The sequence below is a fragment of the Rhinopithecus roxellana genome, chromosome 12, assembly GCF_007565055.1.
Source record: "Rhinopithecus roxellana isolate Shanxi Qingling chromosome 12, ASM756505v1, whole genome shotgun sequence".
Lineage (NCBI taxonomy): Eukaryota > Metazoa > Chordata > Mammalia > Primates > Cercopithecidae > Rhinopithecus > Rhinopithecus roxellana.
In genome coordinates, this window is record NC_044560.1 from 13,163,458 (window position 1) to 13,179,485 (window position 16,028).

The 16,028-nt window shown below is 53.5% G+C and overlaps 1 protein-coding gene across 1 annotated transcript in view; it reads right to left on the minus strand.

Moving 5' to 3' along the window:
* The window catches only part of MYOM3 (myomesin 3), a 61,352-nt gene extending 52,335 nt beyond the window's left edge, over window positions 1–9,017 (minus strand). Inside the window, exons 1-5 of the mRNA XM_010355740.2 lie at window positions 8,853–9,017; window positions 5,330–5,508; window positions 4,857–4,937; window positions 3,932–4,091; window positions 2,713–2,870 (exon numbers count right to left, since the gene is read on the minus strand). Of these exons, the coding sequence (XP_010354042.2) occupies window positions 2,713–2,870; window positions 3,932–4,091; window positions 4,857–4,937; window positions 5,330–5,490 (560 nt within the window). The 5' untranslated portion in view covers window positions 5,491–5,508; window positions 8,853–9,017. The remainder of the gene's footprint in view (window positions 1–2,712; window positions 2,871–3,931; window positions 4,092–4,856; window positions 4,938–5,329; window positions 5,509–8,852) is intronic.
* Between the last annotated feature and the right edge of the window lie 7,011 nt (window positions 9,018–16,028).

Here is a 16,028-nt window from a genome sequence, read left to right on the forward strand (position 1 = left end):
CTCCTGGCCTGAGTGATTTCTATTTCTCTGACTTCTGAAGCATTATATGTGCTTGAAGGAAAGTAAAACTTGTAATGGAACAGGAATTAAAAAGAAAAATTAAAGAATGTGTAAGCAAAAACTCAGCTGTATGTAAGAAAATCCAGTTCCCCCCGAGGAGGAGAAAGAGCTGGAATCCTTTAAAGATGAACTGCCTGTTTTTCTGAGGCTAGTGAGCCTTATCTCCTCCTTTCCCAGGCATTGTGAAGACCCTGTTTCTCTAGCTGTGCAGCTGCAAGGCCACTAGACAGATAAACTCAAGTCGTAAAACATGTTTTTCCTTGAAAAGTAAGAAATGATGTAATGCATGTCTTAATTGAATACCTGTCTTTGTTTCTCACTTCTGTAATATCCTTCCCCCTGCACAGATCTCCCCCGCCCCCAACCCACAAAATGCTTTAAAGTTCACCAGACTCTTTGTTCGGGGCTCAGTCCTTTGGATGTTAATCCGACTGGTTCAGATTAACTAAATAATTAAACAATGCCTCCTCAACCCCTTGATCTCTCTGATTCCTTAATTATCCCACAGCAGTAATAATCACTCTCCTACTCTCTAGGCCAGTTGAAAGAGTTATGGGCTTAGAGGCAGGAGATCTGAATTTGAATCCTAGCTCACATTGGCTGTGTGACCTTACGTAAGTCACACTACCTCTCTGAGCCTTGATATCCTTACCTGTGAAATGGGCGTAATAGTTCCTATCTCATGAATGGCCCTGATGCTCAAACGAGAGTGAAGTTCTGGGTCAGTGTAATGTGGATTCAAGTATAAGAGGCTGCTGTTTTCCTTTGTGTTTTCCATTATTTGTGCCTCTATTCTCTCTCCTGCTAGACCATTGGCTGTTCCCTGTCAAGATCTGGCTGATAGGCGGCCTCTTCTGAGAAGCCTTCCTGGATTCTATGGGCTGAGGTAGCCCCTTCTTCCTTTTCACCCAGACTCTTTGATCTCAAATATCACCCATGAATATACCTCTTTGTGTGCTGATGTTTCTTTTCTGGGCTAAGAGTTAGTTCCTTGAAGGTGAGATTGTGTCTGGTTATTTCCTTTCTTTTCTTTTTTGAGACAGAGTCTCGGGTTCTGTCCCCCAGGCTGGAGTGCGGTGGTGCGATCTTGGCTCACTGCATCCTCCGCCTCCTGGGTTCAAGTGATTCTCCTGTCTCAGCCTCCCAAGTAGTTGGGATTACAGGCACCCGCCACCACGCTCAGCTAATTTTTGTATTTTTAGTAGAGACAGGGTTTCACCATGTGGGCAAGGATGGTCTCGAATTCCTGACTTCAGGTGATCCACCTGCCTCGGCCTCCCAAAGTGCTGGGAGTACAGGTGTGAGCCACCGCGCCCGGCCGCTTTTTTTTTTTTTTTTTTCTGTGAGACAGGATCTTACTCTGTCATCCAGGATGGAGTGCAGTGGTGCAATCACGGTACACGGCAGCCTCGACCTCAGCTTACCAAGTAGCTGGGACTACAAGTGCAGGCCACATGCCCAGCTAATTTTTAAATTTTTTGTAGAGATGGTGTCTCCCAGCTGCCCAGGATGTTCTCAAACTCCTAGGTTCAAGTGATCCTCCCTCCTTGGCTTCCCGAAGTGCTGAAAGTGGGCCTGGGCTTGTTTGGTTATTTCTGTGCCCCAGTGCCTCAGTCAGGTCCTGGGACAGATGACACTCTCGGCAAATTTTTGTTGAAACCACTTCCTCATCCCCCAGGGTACTGAGCAATGGGCCTCAGATCCAGGGGGCACTCAGGAAAGAGTAGCTAAGCCATGTGAATGACGTGCCTTCTTCTGTGGTGAGACTGAGACCTGGGCCGCGGCCATGCCCACCCCGATCTGTGCCTGTGCAGGAGACCCCTGCCCCTGCTCTGCCCCTCCCCAAGCGAGGCCTAGCCTCTGGGGTTCTACCCTCCCACGAATGGCATTTCCTGTTTTCCCAGCCCTTTTCAAGTTCTGAGGTTTCCATGTTGTTGTTGTATTAAATTCTCATCACACACAAGCTGGACAGGAGGTCTTCAATCCATTCTTCAAAATAGGAAATGGAGGCAGGACCAGGGAGTTTAAGAGGCATGGCTGAGACCTCACACTGAGTAGGGAGAGAGAAAGCGAGGGTGGGAACACAAGGCTCCCCCCTGCCCCTGAGGCCTGTGCTCCTTCTCTGTAGGCCCTGCCCTCCCCATCTTCTCCCTGCCCCGCCCACCTCCTTCCTGCCCCTTGGCCCCTGTCCCGCCTCTCACCATCATCCTCAACCCTGGAGACGCCCAGCTTGCAGCACCTGCCTTCTCATGAGACCAGAATTATATTTTTATGAGGGCTGGCTCCCCAGGGGCCCAGTCTTCCAGCCCGAGGCTGGCTGGGGGGCAGCTAAGAATAACCCAGGCCTAAGCTGGGCGTGGTGGCTTGTGCCTGTGGTCCCAGCTACTTGGGAGGCTGAGGTGGGAGGATCCCTTGAGCCCAGGAGTCAACACTGCAGTGAGCTATGATCACTCCACTGCACTCCAGCCTGAGTGAGACCCCGCCTCTAAAAAACAACCCAGGTCTGGTTCCCCAGCAGCTGCTCTATTTGGTGGGTGGACAGAGCTCAGGGTTCACGGGTCCGCAACAAGAAGTCCTGGCAGAAGTATTGGATGTGAGGAACTCACTCGTGACCCCAGAGGCCCAGAACCCCCTCCTGCCCCAGCGGCTTACCAGGTGACCTGGGGTGGTGGCGAGGCCTGGACAGTGCAGGTCAGCAGGACCGTGGTGTGCTCCCAGACAGCGTGGGAGCGAAGAGGGATCCAGAACCAGGGCCCGCGGCCAGAGCACAGCTCCCTCAGCTCCTTGGCCTCCTGGACCTTCTCCTCTGTCTGGAGGCGGAAGGAGGTGTATGACGCTGTGAGCCAGGGACCACCTCTCTGCCCTCTTCACCATTACCTCCCCACTGACACCCAGACTCTGTAGTTAGACCCACATGGGCTGGAGTTCCCGGTCCCCTCCACTAGCAGAGCAGGGTGGCACTGTGAGCAGGGCATGGGCTTCGGAGCCAGCTGGCCTGGGGTCAAGGTATTAACTAGCTGTGGTACCATAGGCAGGTCCTCAGTGTCCTTATCTGTAAAATGGGGATGATAGCAAAATCCCCTGCCCGCTGTGGGACCATAAGCAGGTCCTCAGTGTCCTTATCTGTAAAATGGGGATGATAGCAAAATCCCCTGCCCACTGTGGGGGTGTGGGGGTGAAAGACACGACACTGAGAAAGCCTGTGTAAGTGGGAGCTGGGGAAGGGATGTGGAGAGTAGCTCAAATCCTGATACTCATCAGGGCTAGCATTTCCTGAGGGTCTTCTGTGTTCTAGGCAGCGGGAAAGTCACTTTCCAAACCCAGTCTCATTTAAATCCCATCTCAGCACTGATAATTGTTACAATGATGTCTATTTTACTTTTTTTTTTTTAAATTTTGAGATGGAGTCTCACTCTGTAGCCCGAGCTGGAGTGCAGCCGTATGATCTTGGCTCACTGCAACCTCTGCCTCTCGGGTTCAAGCGATTCTCCTGCCTCAGTCTCCCAAGTAGCTGGGATTACAGGCCTGGCTAATTTTCATATTTTTAGTAGAGACAGGGTTTCACCATGTTGGCCAGGCTAGTCTCGAACTTCTGACCTCAGGTGATCCACCCACCTTGGCCTTCCAAAGTGCTGGGATTACAGGCATGAGCCATTGTACCCAGCTCTGTTTTACAGATGAGAGCACTGAGGCTCAGGAACGGGGTTGCACTTGCCCAGGCTCACACCGCTGGAGTGTACAGGCATCAGATGCAAACCCAAAGCCTGGACTCTGCCTGGGACGTCCTGCCTCTTGGGAAGGGGGTGAGGATGGCAGCAAGTGGTGCGTTGCAGGTCCCAGGCCCTGGGGGCTCCACAGCCCACACCCTTACCCGCTGCCTCAGCATCTTCCAGTCCCGCCTCTGGCGCAGCAGCCGGTGGGTCCGCAGGAAGGCGATCTCGGTCCTCTCCCAGTCATTGCCGAAGCCCACCCGCTTCTGCCCTCGCTCCTCCAGCTCCACGGCAGATGTCTGGTGTCTCAGCTGGGCTTCCCTGCCATGACAGAGGCCACTGGGGCTCAGGCAGGGATGGGGGCGCCTGGAGCATCTTGGCCAGTTCCATTCCCCATGCCCAGCAGTGCCAGGATGCTTTAAACTTTGGGAGGACATGCATGACTTTGCATCTTCCCTTGCCTCCAAAACAGCCTGGAAGGGCCCTGCTTACAGTCGGTGCTTAATAAACAGTTGACTGTTTTCATCGTTTTCAAGACTCTTTCGCAAACCTTTGTTCATCTTGTTTTCATAATACCCAAGTGGCCAGGCCTTAATGTCCCTATTTTATAGGGCAGGGACTGAGGCTCAGCAACCTGCTTCAGGTCAGCCAGGACCACGACCCAAGCCTCCTAGCCCAGGGGCCTGTCCCAAGCCGGACGCTGCTTCTCTAAGCCGGCACACTCAGAGGCTTCCTCAGTCTCTGGCCTCTTGGGAAACTGGGGCCTGGTTTACTTGCTCCTTCTGTCCTATTCCTAGCTCCCTCCCCCACCACGTGAAGCCTGGAAGCCTGTCGGTGACGTGGGCCCCCACCCTCTCCCTTGGGGATGGTCCCCGGCTATGACACGTGCACCCTTCCAGAGGGTGGTGTGTGGGCTTTGTGGGCAGGCAGCACTGGGCTTAAAATCCTGTCTAGACCCTTATTCTAGATGTGGGATTTTGGGCAGGTTCTTTACACTCAGGGTGAAAGGCCAGCAGGGAGGCCGGGGGGACTGGACAGGATGGCCCCTCCTCAGCCAGGGCTCCCTGGGAAGCAACTCTGACTTACCAAGACAGCTCAGAGGAGGCCGTCAGAGCCAGGGCTGCTGCCAGGGCGTAGTCCGCGGCGCTGAACTCATGTTCTTCCTCGCTGCTCCCAGAAGGAGGGGAGTGAACGGCTCCTGAGGGATTGGCTGGGGGCTCCCTGAGATTAGGGCTGCATTTGCCCACCTCAGCCTCAGGGCACCAACAGGCAGGGCTGGGCCTCCCTCCTCATACCAGTCTCAGAAAGCAAGGCTGCATCCCCCCCAACACTGACTGTGCTTCCCTCCTCAAACAGGGTTTCCAGAGGACAGGGCTGTGCCTCTTCCATCACATGGGGGTCTCCAGAGAGCCAACTGTGTCTCCTTCCTCAGATCGGGGGCTCAGAAAGCAGGGATGTCCCTCCCCCCATCAGGTTGGAGCCTCCAGAGGGCTAGGCTGGGCCTCCCTCCTCAGACCAGAGGAAGGGCAGTGGCTGGGCAGGGACCCCGTGGCTCCCACCTGCTGCGGAAGGTGTGCCTCTGCATGGAGGAGCCCATGTGCAGGCTGTGCTGCCGCTCCTCCTTCCGCTCCTCCTCCTGCCGGTGCTCCAGCCTGTGGACCTCCATGGCCTGAGGGGGCTGGGGGTCCCCCGCACCTCCCAAGCTGTGCGGCAGAGTCATGGCTACCAGAGCAACAACCTGTCAAGGCCAAGGGCCACGGTCAGTCCACCAGGTGCCCGCCTGTCCCCTCCCATGCAGTCTTCCCAACATCTCCAGGAGGCTGGCGGGATGGGGGCATGCGGGTGTCCTCTCCGTAGTGGGCAGACAGGGAAACTGAGGTCTGAGAGGGAGAGGGACCTGCCCAAGGTGGCAGAGGCAGGCTTTAGGCTCTGAGCCTGGCTTCTCCTCTACCACATGTGCTCCCCAGCTGAGTGAGCAGGGCCCTGACTTCTAGCTGCTTCCGGCTGCAGCCCAGCCCTTGTCTCGCTGTATGATCTGGGGCAAGGTTTTCCCTTCTCTGGGCCTCAGCTTCCCAGACAATGAGTGATTGAAACTGTGATGTCCACGGCTCTGTCTGGACTCAGGACGGGCAGGTGTCCCTATTCTTCCTGCACTGGCCACGCTCAGTCCTACCTCTGAGTCTTTGCCTGCGCTGGTTTTCTCTCCCAGCACACCCTTCCCCTCCTCCTGGCCCGCTTAGCTCTAGTCATGCTTCAAACCCCAACTGAGGGCATGCTAGTTAGCACAGAGACTCTGAATCCAGCCCACAGGGTGTGATGCCAGCTCCTCATCCCAGCTTACAAGTGTGTAACCTTGGGAAAGACTCATGACTTGGTTTCCTCATCTGTAAAATGGGTCTACCAACCTCCCAGGGTAGTTGTGAAGGTTAGATGAGTGCTTGGGGCTTAGTAAGTACAACATAAGTGTTAGACATTAGCATTATTTTTCTAAGAAGCCTTTCTGAAAAACTACAGGCCACCTAGAATTTTCCCTCTTCTAATTTCTTTTGTACTTATTTTCTAGCACTCCACAATTTAGCATTGATTCAGACAATGCCTTCTCTATGTAATTATTTTGTATCTGTGCATCTTGACTGTTCAACAAGATTGTAAGTGAATTAAAATTAACAATAGTGAGAACTTATTATGTGCCAGGCCCATGTTAGTTCTCAAATGCATTATCCCCAGTCCCTGTAATAACCCAAATGAGGACAGCACCATTATTATCCCATTTTACTGATGAACAGGGGCAGTACTTGCCCAAGGTCACCCAGCATGGTGATGGGGCCATGACTGGCAGCCAATCCTTAGCCCAACCCCTAGCCCTTCTGACCTCCATGTCATATGGCCACTCAAGGCCAGGCCATGGCCGAGGCTGGGGACACAGTGGGCCACAGGGCCTTTCTCTTCATAAGGGAATTGCAATGTACACATCCCCTTTGCATTCCCGAGGCTCAGGTCTAGGCCCCTGATGGCGCCCAGTGGGGCTGGATCACACTGACCCGGGGGAGGCTCAGGAAGCTGATCCATGGATATGGAGAGGCAAGTGAGGGGTGTGGGAGGCCCGTGAGCCTGCTGGCTGTGAGTTTTTGCACTAAGTTCTTTCTCAGATCCAGGCTTCTGTCACTGCTGGGTCTCTGAGGGCCCCTCTGATGCTAAAGCTGGAATCCCTGGAATGACTTTCACACCTCCTCCAGGTGGGAATCCTGGTCTGCAGACTTCTGGCATGGGAGGGTTCCTGCCCAGACATGGGGATGGAAACAGAAGAGGGACGACCGCCTGCCTTGGCCTGCTCCTGTCAGCTTCTGTGGGGTTGTCTCTGTGTGGCCCCTGCCTCTCTAGGGGGTCGTGCTGGAGGTGGCAGAGTGTGTGTGTGTGGTGTGTGCGTTTGTGTGTGTGCATGTGTAGGCTGTCTTCTGCCTGGATGTGAACACAGCACCCAGGTGACCATTTCTCTAAGTCCATGACATGGAAGGTGAGCCCACTGGCTTTATTGGAGAGCCCTTGGCCTGGAAGAGGCATGTGGTGGGGGTGATGGGGGCTCGGGCTGTGGAGGGTCAGTCTTAGTGGGTTTTTACCCTTCTGCTTCCTAGAAGTTTGCTCCTTTTGGGTGTCTGCAGTTGTGGGCATCACGAAAAGAGAATGGATGGCTGTAGCGTTAGCTGGGACCAAGGGCTGCCCCTAAAGCTCCCTGGGCTCTTGTTAATCATCTCAAATGACATAATGGGACAGTCACCCTCTTTGGCTTCGTATCACCCCCTCCTGATGGAAGAAGTTCTCCCTGCACACAAAGAAGTGACTAGCTCTGCTCATTCTGCTCTTCCTTCCTCATGGCCCAGGAGGAGAGCTGCTGGGTACCACCCTAGGTGGAGGGAGGACCCCCGACTCTGCCCCAGCTTTCCTGGGACACGATGGCCCTGGCTCCAGTGGCTGAGAGTTAACATTCCCTGGCACCAGCCACTGGCTCCCTTCCCCTGGATGCTCTGTTCCCGATTAGCACAGCAGGCAGGGGCCTGGCGCTCGTCCCTGACCTCGGGGCCTCCAGCAACCAGACCCCTGGCTTTAGCGGATGAGCCACCAATTCTTTTTAAAGCACTGACTGATGCGTGGGATTAAGCAGGGACAAGTTTGCGGCCTCCCTGCCCTTTCCCGAAGGACCAGGGTGCCTCTTTCCAGAACACTGTGTGTGCCTGTGTGAAGGGGAAACTGCCCCCTTTTCCCTCTCTTGGGGTACAAAAATCTGGGTCAGAGGTCCCACTGCGTGGCCTTCCCAATTCCTCTCTGCTTTGCTCCCAAGCCTCCATCTGCGGAGGAGGCCTCTCCCCTTCTTCAGGAGGGAAAGAGAAATGCATAGCAGTTGAGCCAAGACCCCTCTGAGAACTGCCGGCAGGGGAGCTGCGTTGGAGGCGGGGTGGGGTGGCTGGGAGCAGAGACACATCCTGCGGGCGGCGGGCGGCACAGGCCGGGACGCGTTCTTAGCCAGGGGCTCCACCAGCTTCCGCGAGGCCGAATCCTGCCCTTGCCAGTCATGAGCTGAGGCAACTCCTTTCCCGTCTGGGCCTCGGTTTCCTGCCAGGCACTGGATGAAATCCCTTCCAGCTCTAAGATTTGGGATCTGAGGGCTCGCTCTCTTTCCCTGCCTGTGGGGCTGGCCAAGCTGGGCTCAGCCAGCTCCGCTCTGAATTCGTGGAACTTGCCAGCTTAGCCGGCTCCCGCTGATCGCTGCTCCGTCGCAGGAAAGACTCCAGTTCCCAGGGCAGCCCCCACCCTTTTTTTTTTTTTTTTTTTTTTTTTTTTCAACTTTCACATCACAGAGAGCTCAGCTCTCAGAAGACCCAGGGCCACACAGAACAGTGGGATGGGGCAGGGGTTTCTGGAATCCCCTCCCATTTTCACTTGGGTGCTGCCTCAGCACAAGTTTCCCAGGCTCCTTTCACAACACACAACCGCGCACACACGCACACACACCCACAGAAATCACTCCCCAGTGGCTGACTCTCAGGAGGCATCCCTCCCCAACCCTGATTTCCGGGGGTGACTCACAGAGCAGTGTGCCCACTTAGGAGTCTTTGGGGAGAAGATTCCAGAGGCCGAGAGGGTCCTTGTTCTCTTCTTGCCCTCGGCTCAGCGGGCACCGGGAGAAGAATGCGATCCCGGAGCCTGCACCGTCTTAAATATAGCAGCGCCGAGACAGTACGATGACAATGGATGAGAACTATGGCATGGGGGACGGGGGGCCAAGGGGAGGGGCCGTTCCGTGTCTCCAGCCTGCTGGGCAGCAGCGACAGGTGGGGCTGTCCCCCGCGTCCCCCACACTGCTCCTCCTCTCAGCTGGGTCCTCTCTGCCCAACCCCAGCCCCTGTTCAAGTGGAAAGGAGGGAACAGCTCAGGCCTGGTCGTTTATGGAGGGCAGATCCCGTGCGGCGTTCCCAGCTGTTGGGAGTTCTGATATGAATTCTGCCCCAGCTGACCGGGTGCCCTGGGGAAGGCGCTCAGCTTCCCTGAACCGACTGCCTTCTGAAAAACCGAGACAGTGACACGGGGCACCTGGACTTCATGAAGATGGTGGAAGGAATATGACCTAAAAGTGAATGTTTCGTGCTCAGAAGTTGTCACTGGCGAAAACAGCAATGTGTGGCTCCTGGTCCCTCCACCACTCCAGCAGTTACTACACAGCCCCCCCTCCCCACCACAGTCATGTGTGTGTGGTGTGGTGCAGGCAGGAGGAGCTGGGGAGCCACCTACTGCTTCACGGTCCAAACTGCTCAGGCTGCCAGAGTGTCCACTGCAGGGCCCTCTTATAGGGTAAACACACCTGATAGGGATAACTGAAGAGCACCCCAAGAATGACCCTGTGTGGAAGACCTGAATGTGCATTCCAAGCCAAGGAATCTGGGAGTGGCCAACCTGCTTCTTATCTACGATGAACATCTTAGCCCCTGTCCCATCCCTTCCGATGGAACACTGGCCATACAGGGGATTGAGGCCCTGAGTTTCGGGTTAAATGAAGATTGCCAGGTGGAGGTTCATTAGGGGAGGGTGTTAAGTGAAAATGCTCTATAAACTGCATGCTGTTTGCAAGGGGCTGAGGTTTTCCTGCCCAGTCGGCTGCCACTGGTATGTTGTCCAGCCCGCTGCCCCTGGACCATTTCTGTATGTAAGGTGGTTCTCCTGTCCAGTTCACCACCACTGGACTCTCTCCCCTGTAGGCAAGCCCCTAATAAACCCCCACGTTTCTTTTCCTTCCTTCCTTTCCTTCCTTCCCTTCCTTCCTTCCTTTCCTTCTCTTCTCTTCTCTTCTCTTCTCTTCTCTTCTCTTCTCTTCCTTTTCTCTTTCTCTCTTTTTTTCTTTCGAGTCAGAGTCTCATTTTGTTGTCCAGGCTGGAGTGCAGTGGCATGATCCCAACTCACTGCAACCTCTGCCTCCTGGAACCCCCATGTTTCGTTTGCTGGCTATGGATCCTTTATTTGGCCTCTCAAACCTGGTGCCTTCCCTACTGAGATTAACAGGTGTTAGGCACCACACCTCTTCCCACCGTTGGCCCTGCCCTGCCATTCCCTCAATCTCAATTCTTTCCCCCTGGCATTCATTGGCACCTACCCTGTGCCAGGTCCTAACCTACAGGGGAAGTCAGGCACTTATGACAGCAGGTGATCAGGAAGGTGTACCTGGGTCGGGTCTCAGAGAATGAGCCAGTGAGGGGAAGGCTCTACCGGCCCCCAGCCAGAGGGCACAGCTTCCCTCCCTCACCCCTTCCCGGGACCTCAGGTGGCCACCAACACTACACTTGTCACTCTTGCTAGTGCCTCGGGGACTCCTCACTGGAGAGAAGGAGAAAGAGAGCACCAGTGAACTCCTGAGGCAAAATCTGAATCCCCTGCCCTATTTGAAAACCCCTTTCTAAGCTCTCCTGTGGCTCTTTCTTACAGCATCTTTTGGGGGAGAACCTTTCTCTCCCATCTTCTGTTGACCCAGTTGAACAAGGGCTTTCCAAGACTCATCTTCATACATTTGCTGTGAGGGGTGAGTGTGAGTGAATCTGTATGAAGAGCAAAGAGGGGTTTGAGCTTCCAATTAAGCAGGAGACAGCCATTTAAACAGGTCCCCTAGCCTATCCTCCCAAGGCGGCCTGGAGAGATGAATGAAGGTGCATTGGAGAGGCAGGGTGTATCCTGGAGTCCAACCGGCTTAGGCTTTCAATTCAGTCCCACCACTTACTAGCTGGATGACCTTGGGGAAGGCACTCAGCCAGTGTGGTTTGATTATCTGTACAGTTGAAGACAAGCATTTCCACTTTGCTGTCTGATTGAAAATGTTCAGTTAGTCTGGGCATGGTGCATCAGTGGGCCGGGCGCGGTGGCTCACGCCTGTAATCCCAGCACTTTGGGAGGCCGAGGCGGGCGGATCATGAGGTCAGGAAATCGGGACCATCCTGGCTAACATGGTAAAACCCCGTCTCTACTAAAAATACAAAAAATTAGCCGGACTCACACCTGTAATCCCATCACTTTGGGAGGTCAAGGCAGGCAGATCACCTGAGGTCAGGAGTTCATGACCAGCCTGGCCAACATGGTGTTGGCCATCTCCACTAAAAATACAAAAATTAGCCAGGTGTGGTGGTGGGTGCCTGTAATCCCAGCTACTTGGGAGGCTGAGGCAGGAGAATCGCTTGAACCCAGGAGGCAGACGTTGCAGTGAGCTGAGGTGGCGTCATTGCACTCCAGCCTGGGTGACAAGAGTGAAAGTTTGTCTCAAAAAAAAAAAAAAAAAAAAGAAAAGAAAATGTTCAACCAAGAGCCATGAAACCTTCAGCACAGTGTCTGGCCCCAGACAGACGTTTGCTAAATGAAAGCTCTAGGAATGCTGATTGAAAATGTTCAGTTAGTCTGGGCATGGTGCATCAGTGGGCCGTGCTTCTGTGGGGTACTAATGGGACCAGTGCCATTACACTATCACTTTGTCTCTCCATGGCCTCAAATCAGCTCCAGTACTGGGGACGAATGGGACCAGTGCCGTTACACCATCACCTTGTCTCTCCGTAGCCTCAAATCAGCTCCCTAGAGGGACCCCCATTACACCTGCTGTTGTAACAGAGTTGAGGGTCGGTGCACGGCATGGCTGTGATGCCATAAACTGCCAAGCAACACGGTTGACTTCTTCTCTTTCTTATGTCTTTGATTACTGGGGACCGGTTTCCATGTATCTCTTTGTTGACGTTACCCTGGTGAAGCACTAAAGTCATCACTGGGACCTCTGTAAACATGGTCAACCCTAAGGTCATGCGGCTGAGCAGAGAGATTAGATGACTTGATGTTATACAAGCCTTGGTTTAAATCCCAACCTCTGGTACCTCTAACTCACTAACAGGGGGACCTCGGCCTCCTTTCTGGGCCTCAGTTTCTTTCTCTGTAAGTGGAGGACACGTTCCAAGACAGCAGGGAACTTGCCTGCCTGACCGTATCCCTACTCCCGAGGACAGTGCTTGGCATACAACTGGGCCCTCAATTCACACATGTTTAAAAATGCATCAATGGGCTGGGCGCGGTGGTTCACGCCTGTAATCCCAGCACTTTGGGAGGCTGAGGCAGGCGGATCATGAGGTCAGGAAATCGAGACGATCCTGGCTAACACGGTGAAACCCCGTCTCTACTAAAAATACAAAAAATTAGCCAGGCATGGTGGCGGGCGCCTGTAGTCCCAGCTACTCAGGAGGCTGAGGCAGGAGAATGGCATGAACCCGGGAGGCGGAGCTTTCAGTGAGCCGAGATCGCGCCACTGCACTCCAGCCTGGGCGACAGAGCAAGACTCTGTCTCAAAAAAAAAAAGAAAAAGAAAAATGAATCAGTGAATGGTTACTGTCTTAGTTCGTTTGGGCTGCTACAACAAAATACATTAGACAGGGTCATTTATAAATAATAAAAGTTTATTTCTTACAGTTCTGGAGACCAATAAGTTCAAGATCAAGGTGCTAGCAGATTCAGTGTCTGGTGAGGACTCGCTCTCTGCCTCATAGATGGCGCCTCTTGTGGACTCCTTGTGTGGTGGAAGGGACTAGGGCACTCTCCTCAACCTCTTTTATAAGGGCATTAATCCCATTCCTTTGGTTTTTTTTTTTGTTTTTTTTTTTCCAAGACAGGATCTTGATCTGTTGCCCAGGCTGGAGTGCAGTGGTGCGATCATGGCTCACTGCAGCCTCAACCTCTTGGGCTTTAGTGATCCTCCTACCTCAGCCTCCTGAGTGCTGGGACTACAGGCATGCACCACCACGTCAGGCTAATTTTTGCATTTTTTGTAGTCAGGGTCTCACTATATTGCCCAGGCTGGTCTCAAACTCCTGGCCTCAAGGGATCCTCCCACCTTGGCCTCCCAAAGTGCTGGGATTACTGGTGTGAATCACCATGCTGGCCTCTTGATCCCATTATTGAGGGCATAGTCTTCATGGTCTCCCAAAGGTCCCACCTCTAGCTACTATTACATGAAGTTTCAACATACAAATTTTGAGGCAGACTCCAACATTCAGACTATAGCAACTGCCTATCTTGCAGAACTCTTGGGAGACTCAGGTGAGGTTAAATGTGTAAAATACCTACTGTAGTACCTGGCTCATCTTTCTTCTTTCTCCCCTCTCCGTTTCTCTTTTATTCCCTTCCCTGGACTTATGCCCGTTAAGAACAAGCTGACTGCTCTGAACCTCCACGCTGTTTCTCTGACAGCAACCAAGCCTGTGACTTTCTCCCCGCCTATGTTGACACTGTACCTGCTTCAGTCTCCCGTCGCTCCCTCTGTCGTTCTTGCATTCCAGTTAATTCCAACTGCTGTTCTTCTCATATGGACTGGCCAAAGCTTATCTTCCCTATGCCCCTTCCTCCTTAGAGTGGGAAGGGAAAATGGGCTCCAGTAGCCAAAGGGACTGAGCAGCAGGCTCTGGGGTCAGAGTTGTTCCGTCAGCGTCAGCACCAGCAGGAGAGGTGGGGGCTGCCTCCATCTCTCTGGCTATACCTGCCTCAGCTTATTGTTTCTGTCCCATGGTCTGGAATGCAAGGTGGGGACAGCAACAGGGGGCAAGCATTGGTGACATCAGGCCATAGCCTCCCTGTCCAGGTTGACACTCAGACTTGGGAGGGACACAGAGGCTCTGGCTGTCTGGGAATCTGAAGGAGCTCCAATCCCGCTGGCCCAGTTCTCTGGGTTGAAACTCAGGCAAGCCCTGTATGTTTCTAGAGTCAGGAGCTCAGGAGGTCAGAGGTTTGCAGGCATCACAGCCATGCAGTACCCTCACCCTCAACTCTGTTGCAACAGCGGGTGTAATGGGGGTCCCTCTAGGGAGCTGATTTGAGGCTATGGAGAGAGAAAGTGATGGTGTAACGGCACTGGTCCCTCAACTTGCTTGAGAGGAATCACCAAAGAAGTTTATGAAAAATACAGATTCCCCCCGGCACTTTGGGAGTCCAAGGCGGAGGATCACTTGAGCCTAGGAGTTCGAGGCCAGCCTGGTCAATAGGGTGAAACCCTGTCTCTACAAAAAATACAAAAGTTAGCCAGGCATGGTGGTGTGTGTTTGTAGTCCCAGCTACTTGGGAGGCTGAGATGGGAGGATCACCTGAGCCAGGGGAAGTGGAGGCTGCAGTGAGCTGTGATCATGCCACTGCAATCCAGCCTGGGTAAAAAAGTGAAGCTCTGCCTCAAAAACAAACAACCAGATTCCTAGAAACTATGAGTTTAGCAGGTCTGGGGTGGGGTTGGGGAAGCTGTATTTTTAGTAAGCTTCCCAGGGTATTTTCATGAACTGGGGCAAGTAATCTCTCTGAGGCACATTTTTCTCCTTTGCAAAATATCAATAATACAGCCTATGATGGAGCCAAGGGTACCAGGAGGATGAGTGATCAAGTACATAAACTGCCAAGCAACACGGTTGACTTCTTCTCTTTCTTATGCCGTTGACTACTGCTACTATTATATTACTAGTCATTTATTCCTGGGCTTGACTCTGCCATACTTTATAGGCAAGTGACAACTTGGAGAATTACCTCCCTCGCTGGGCAGGGTGGGGCTGTGGAGATTCCTGGAAATGGAATTGGACCCAGGACTCTCAGGAACGATGAGGTCCCCAGCCAGCTACCGGGTATGTGGACGCTCTTCTGGAAACTTCTGGCTGGTTCTAGCTCCATCTGCAGGCCTGGGCTGCCCAGGAACCAGGGGACGTCAAGGGTCATGCAGCCTGGTCCCTGCCCCTCAGTGGAGACAGGGCCAACCTGAGGAGGGGTGAGTCATAGACTCGGAGCCATCCACTCCTCTCTTCAGACACTCAGACTCCACCCTCCCAGAATCATTTCTGAAATGCTTGCCACCCAGAGGAGGGCAGAGAGCTTCGTGGTCCTGTGAGTTGGAAGATATATTTATGGCTCTTAATAAAAAACTTCTTTTTTGAGATGGAGTCTCGCTCTGTTTCCCAGGCTGGAGTTCAATGGCTGGATTTTGGCTCACTGCAACTCCTGCTTCCCAGGTTCAAGTGATCCTCCTGCCTCCGCCTCCCAAGTAGCTGGGATTACAGGCGCCCGCCACCATGCCCAGCTAATTTTGTACTTTTACTAGAGAGGGGATCTCATCATGTTGGCCAGACTGGTCTGGAACTCCCGACCTCAGGTGATCCACCCCCCTCGGCCTCCCAAAGTGCTGGGATTACAGGTGTGAGCCACCGCGCCTGGTCTTAATAAAAAACTTCTGTAGGCCGGGCGTGGTGGCTCAAGCCTGTAATCCCAGCACTTTGGGAGGCCGAGACGGGCGGATCACAAGGTCAGGAGATCGAGACCACCCTGGCTAATACGGTGAAACCCCGTCTCTACTAAAGAATACAAAAAACTAGCCGGGCGACGGGGCGGGCGCCTGTAGTCCCAGCTACTTGGGAGGCTGAGGCAGGAGAATGGCATGAACATGGGAGGCGGAGCTTGCAGTGAGCTGAGATCCGGCCACCGCACTCCAGCCTGGGCGACAGAGCCAGACTCCGTCTCAAAAAAAAAAAAAAAAAAAAAAAAAAACTTCTGTAGCTCCCGGGTCTCATTGACTTGATGAGAATAGTCCACCTGTTAGGTTGTTTTTCACTAATAAACAAGGTGAAGACAGTTAACCTTTGGCCAAGTGTGACCCAAACAACAGGAAGTAGACTTGTTTGCAGTGGGTGGGGAGAGGGGAGCCGTCATCCGGCTGACTTGGCTGCTGTG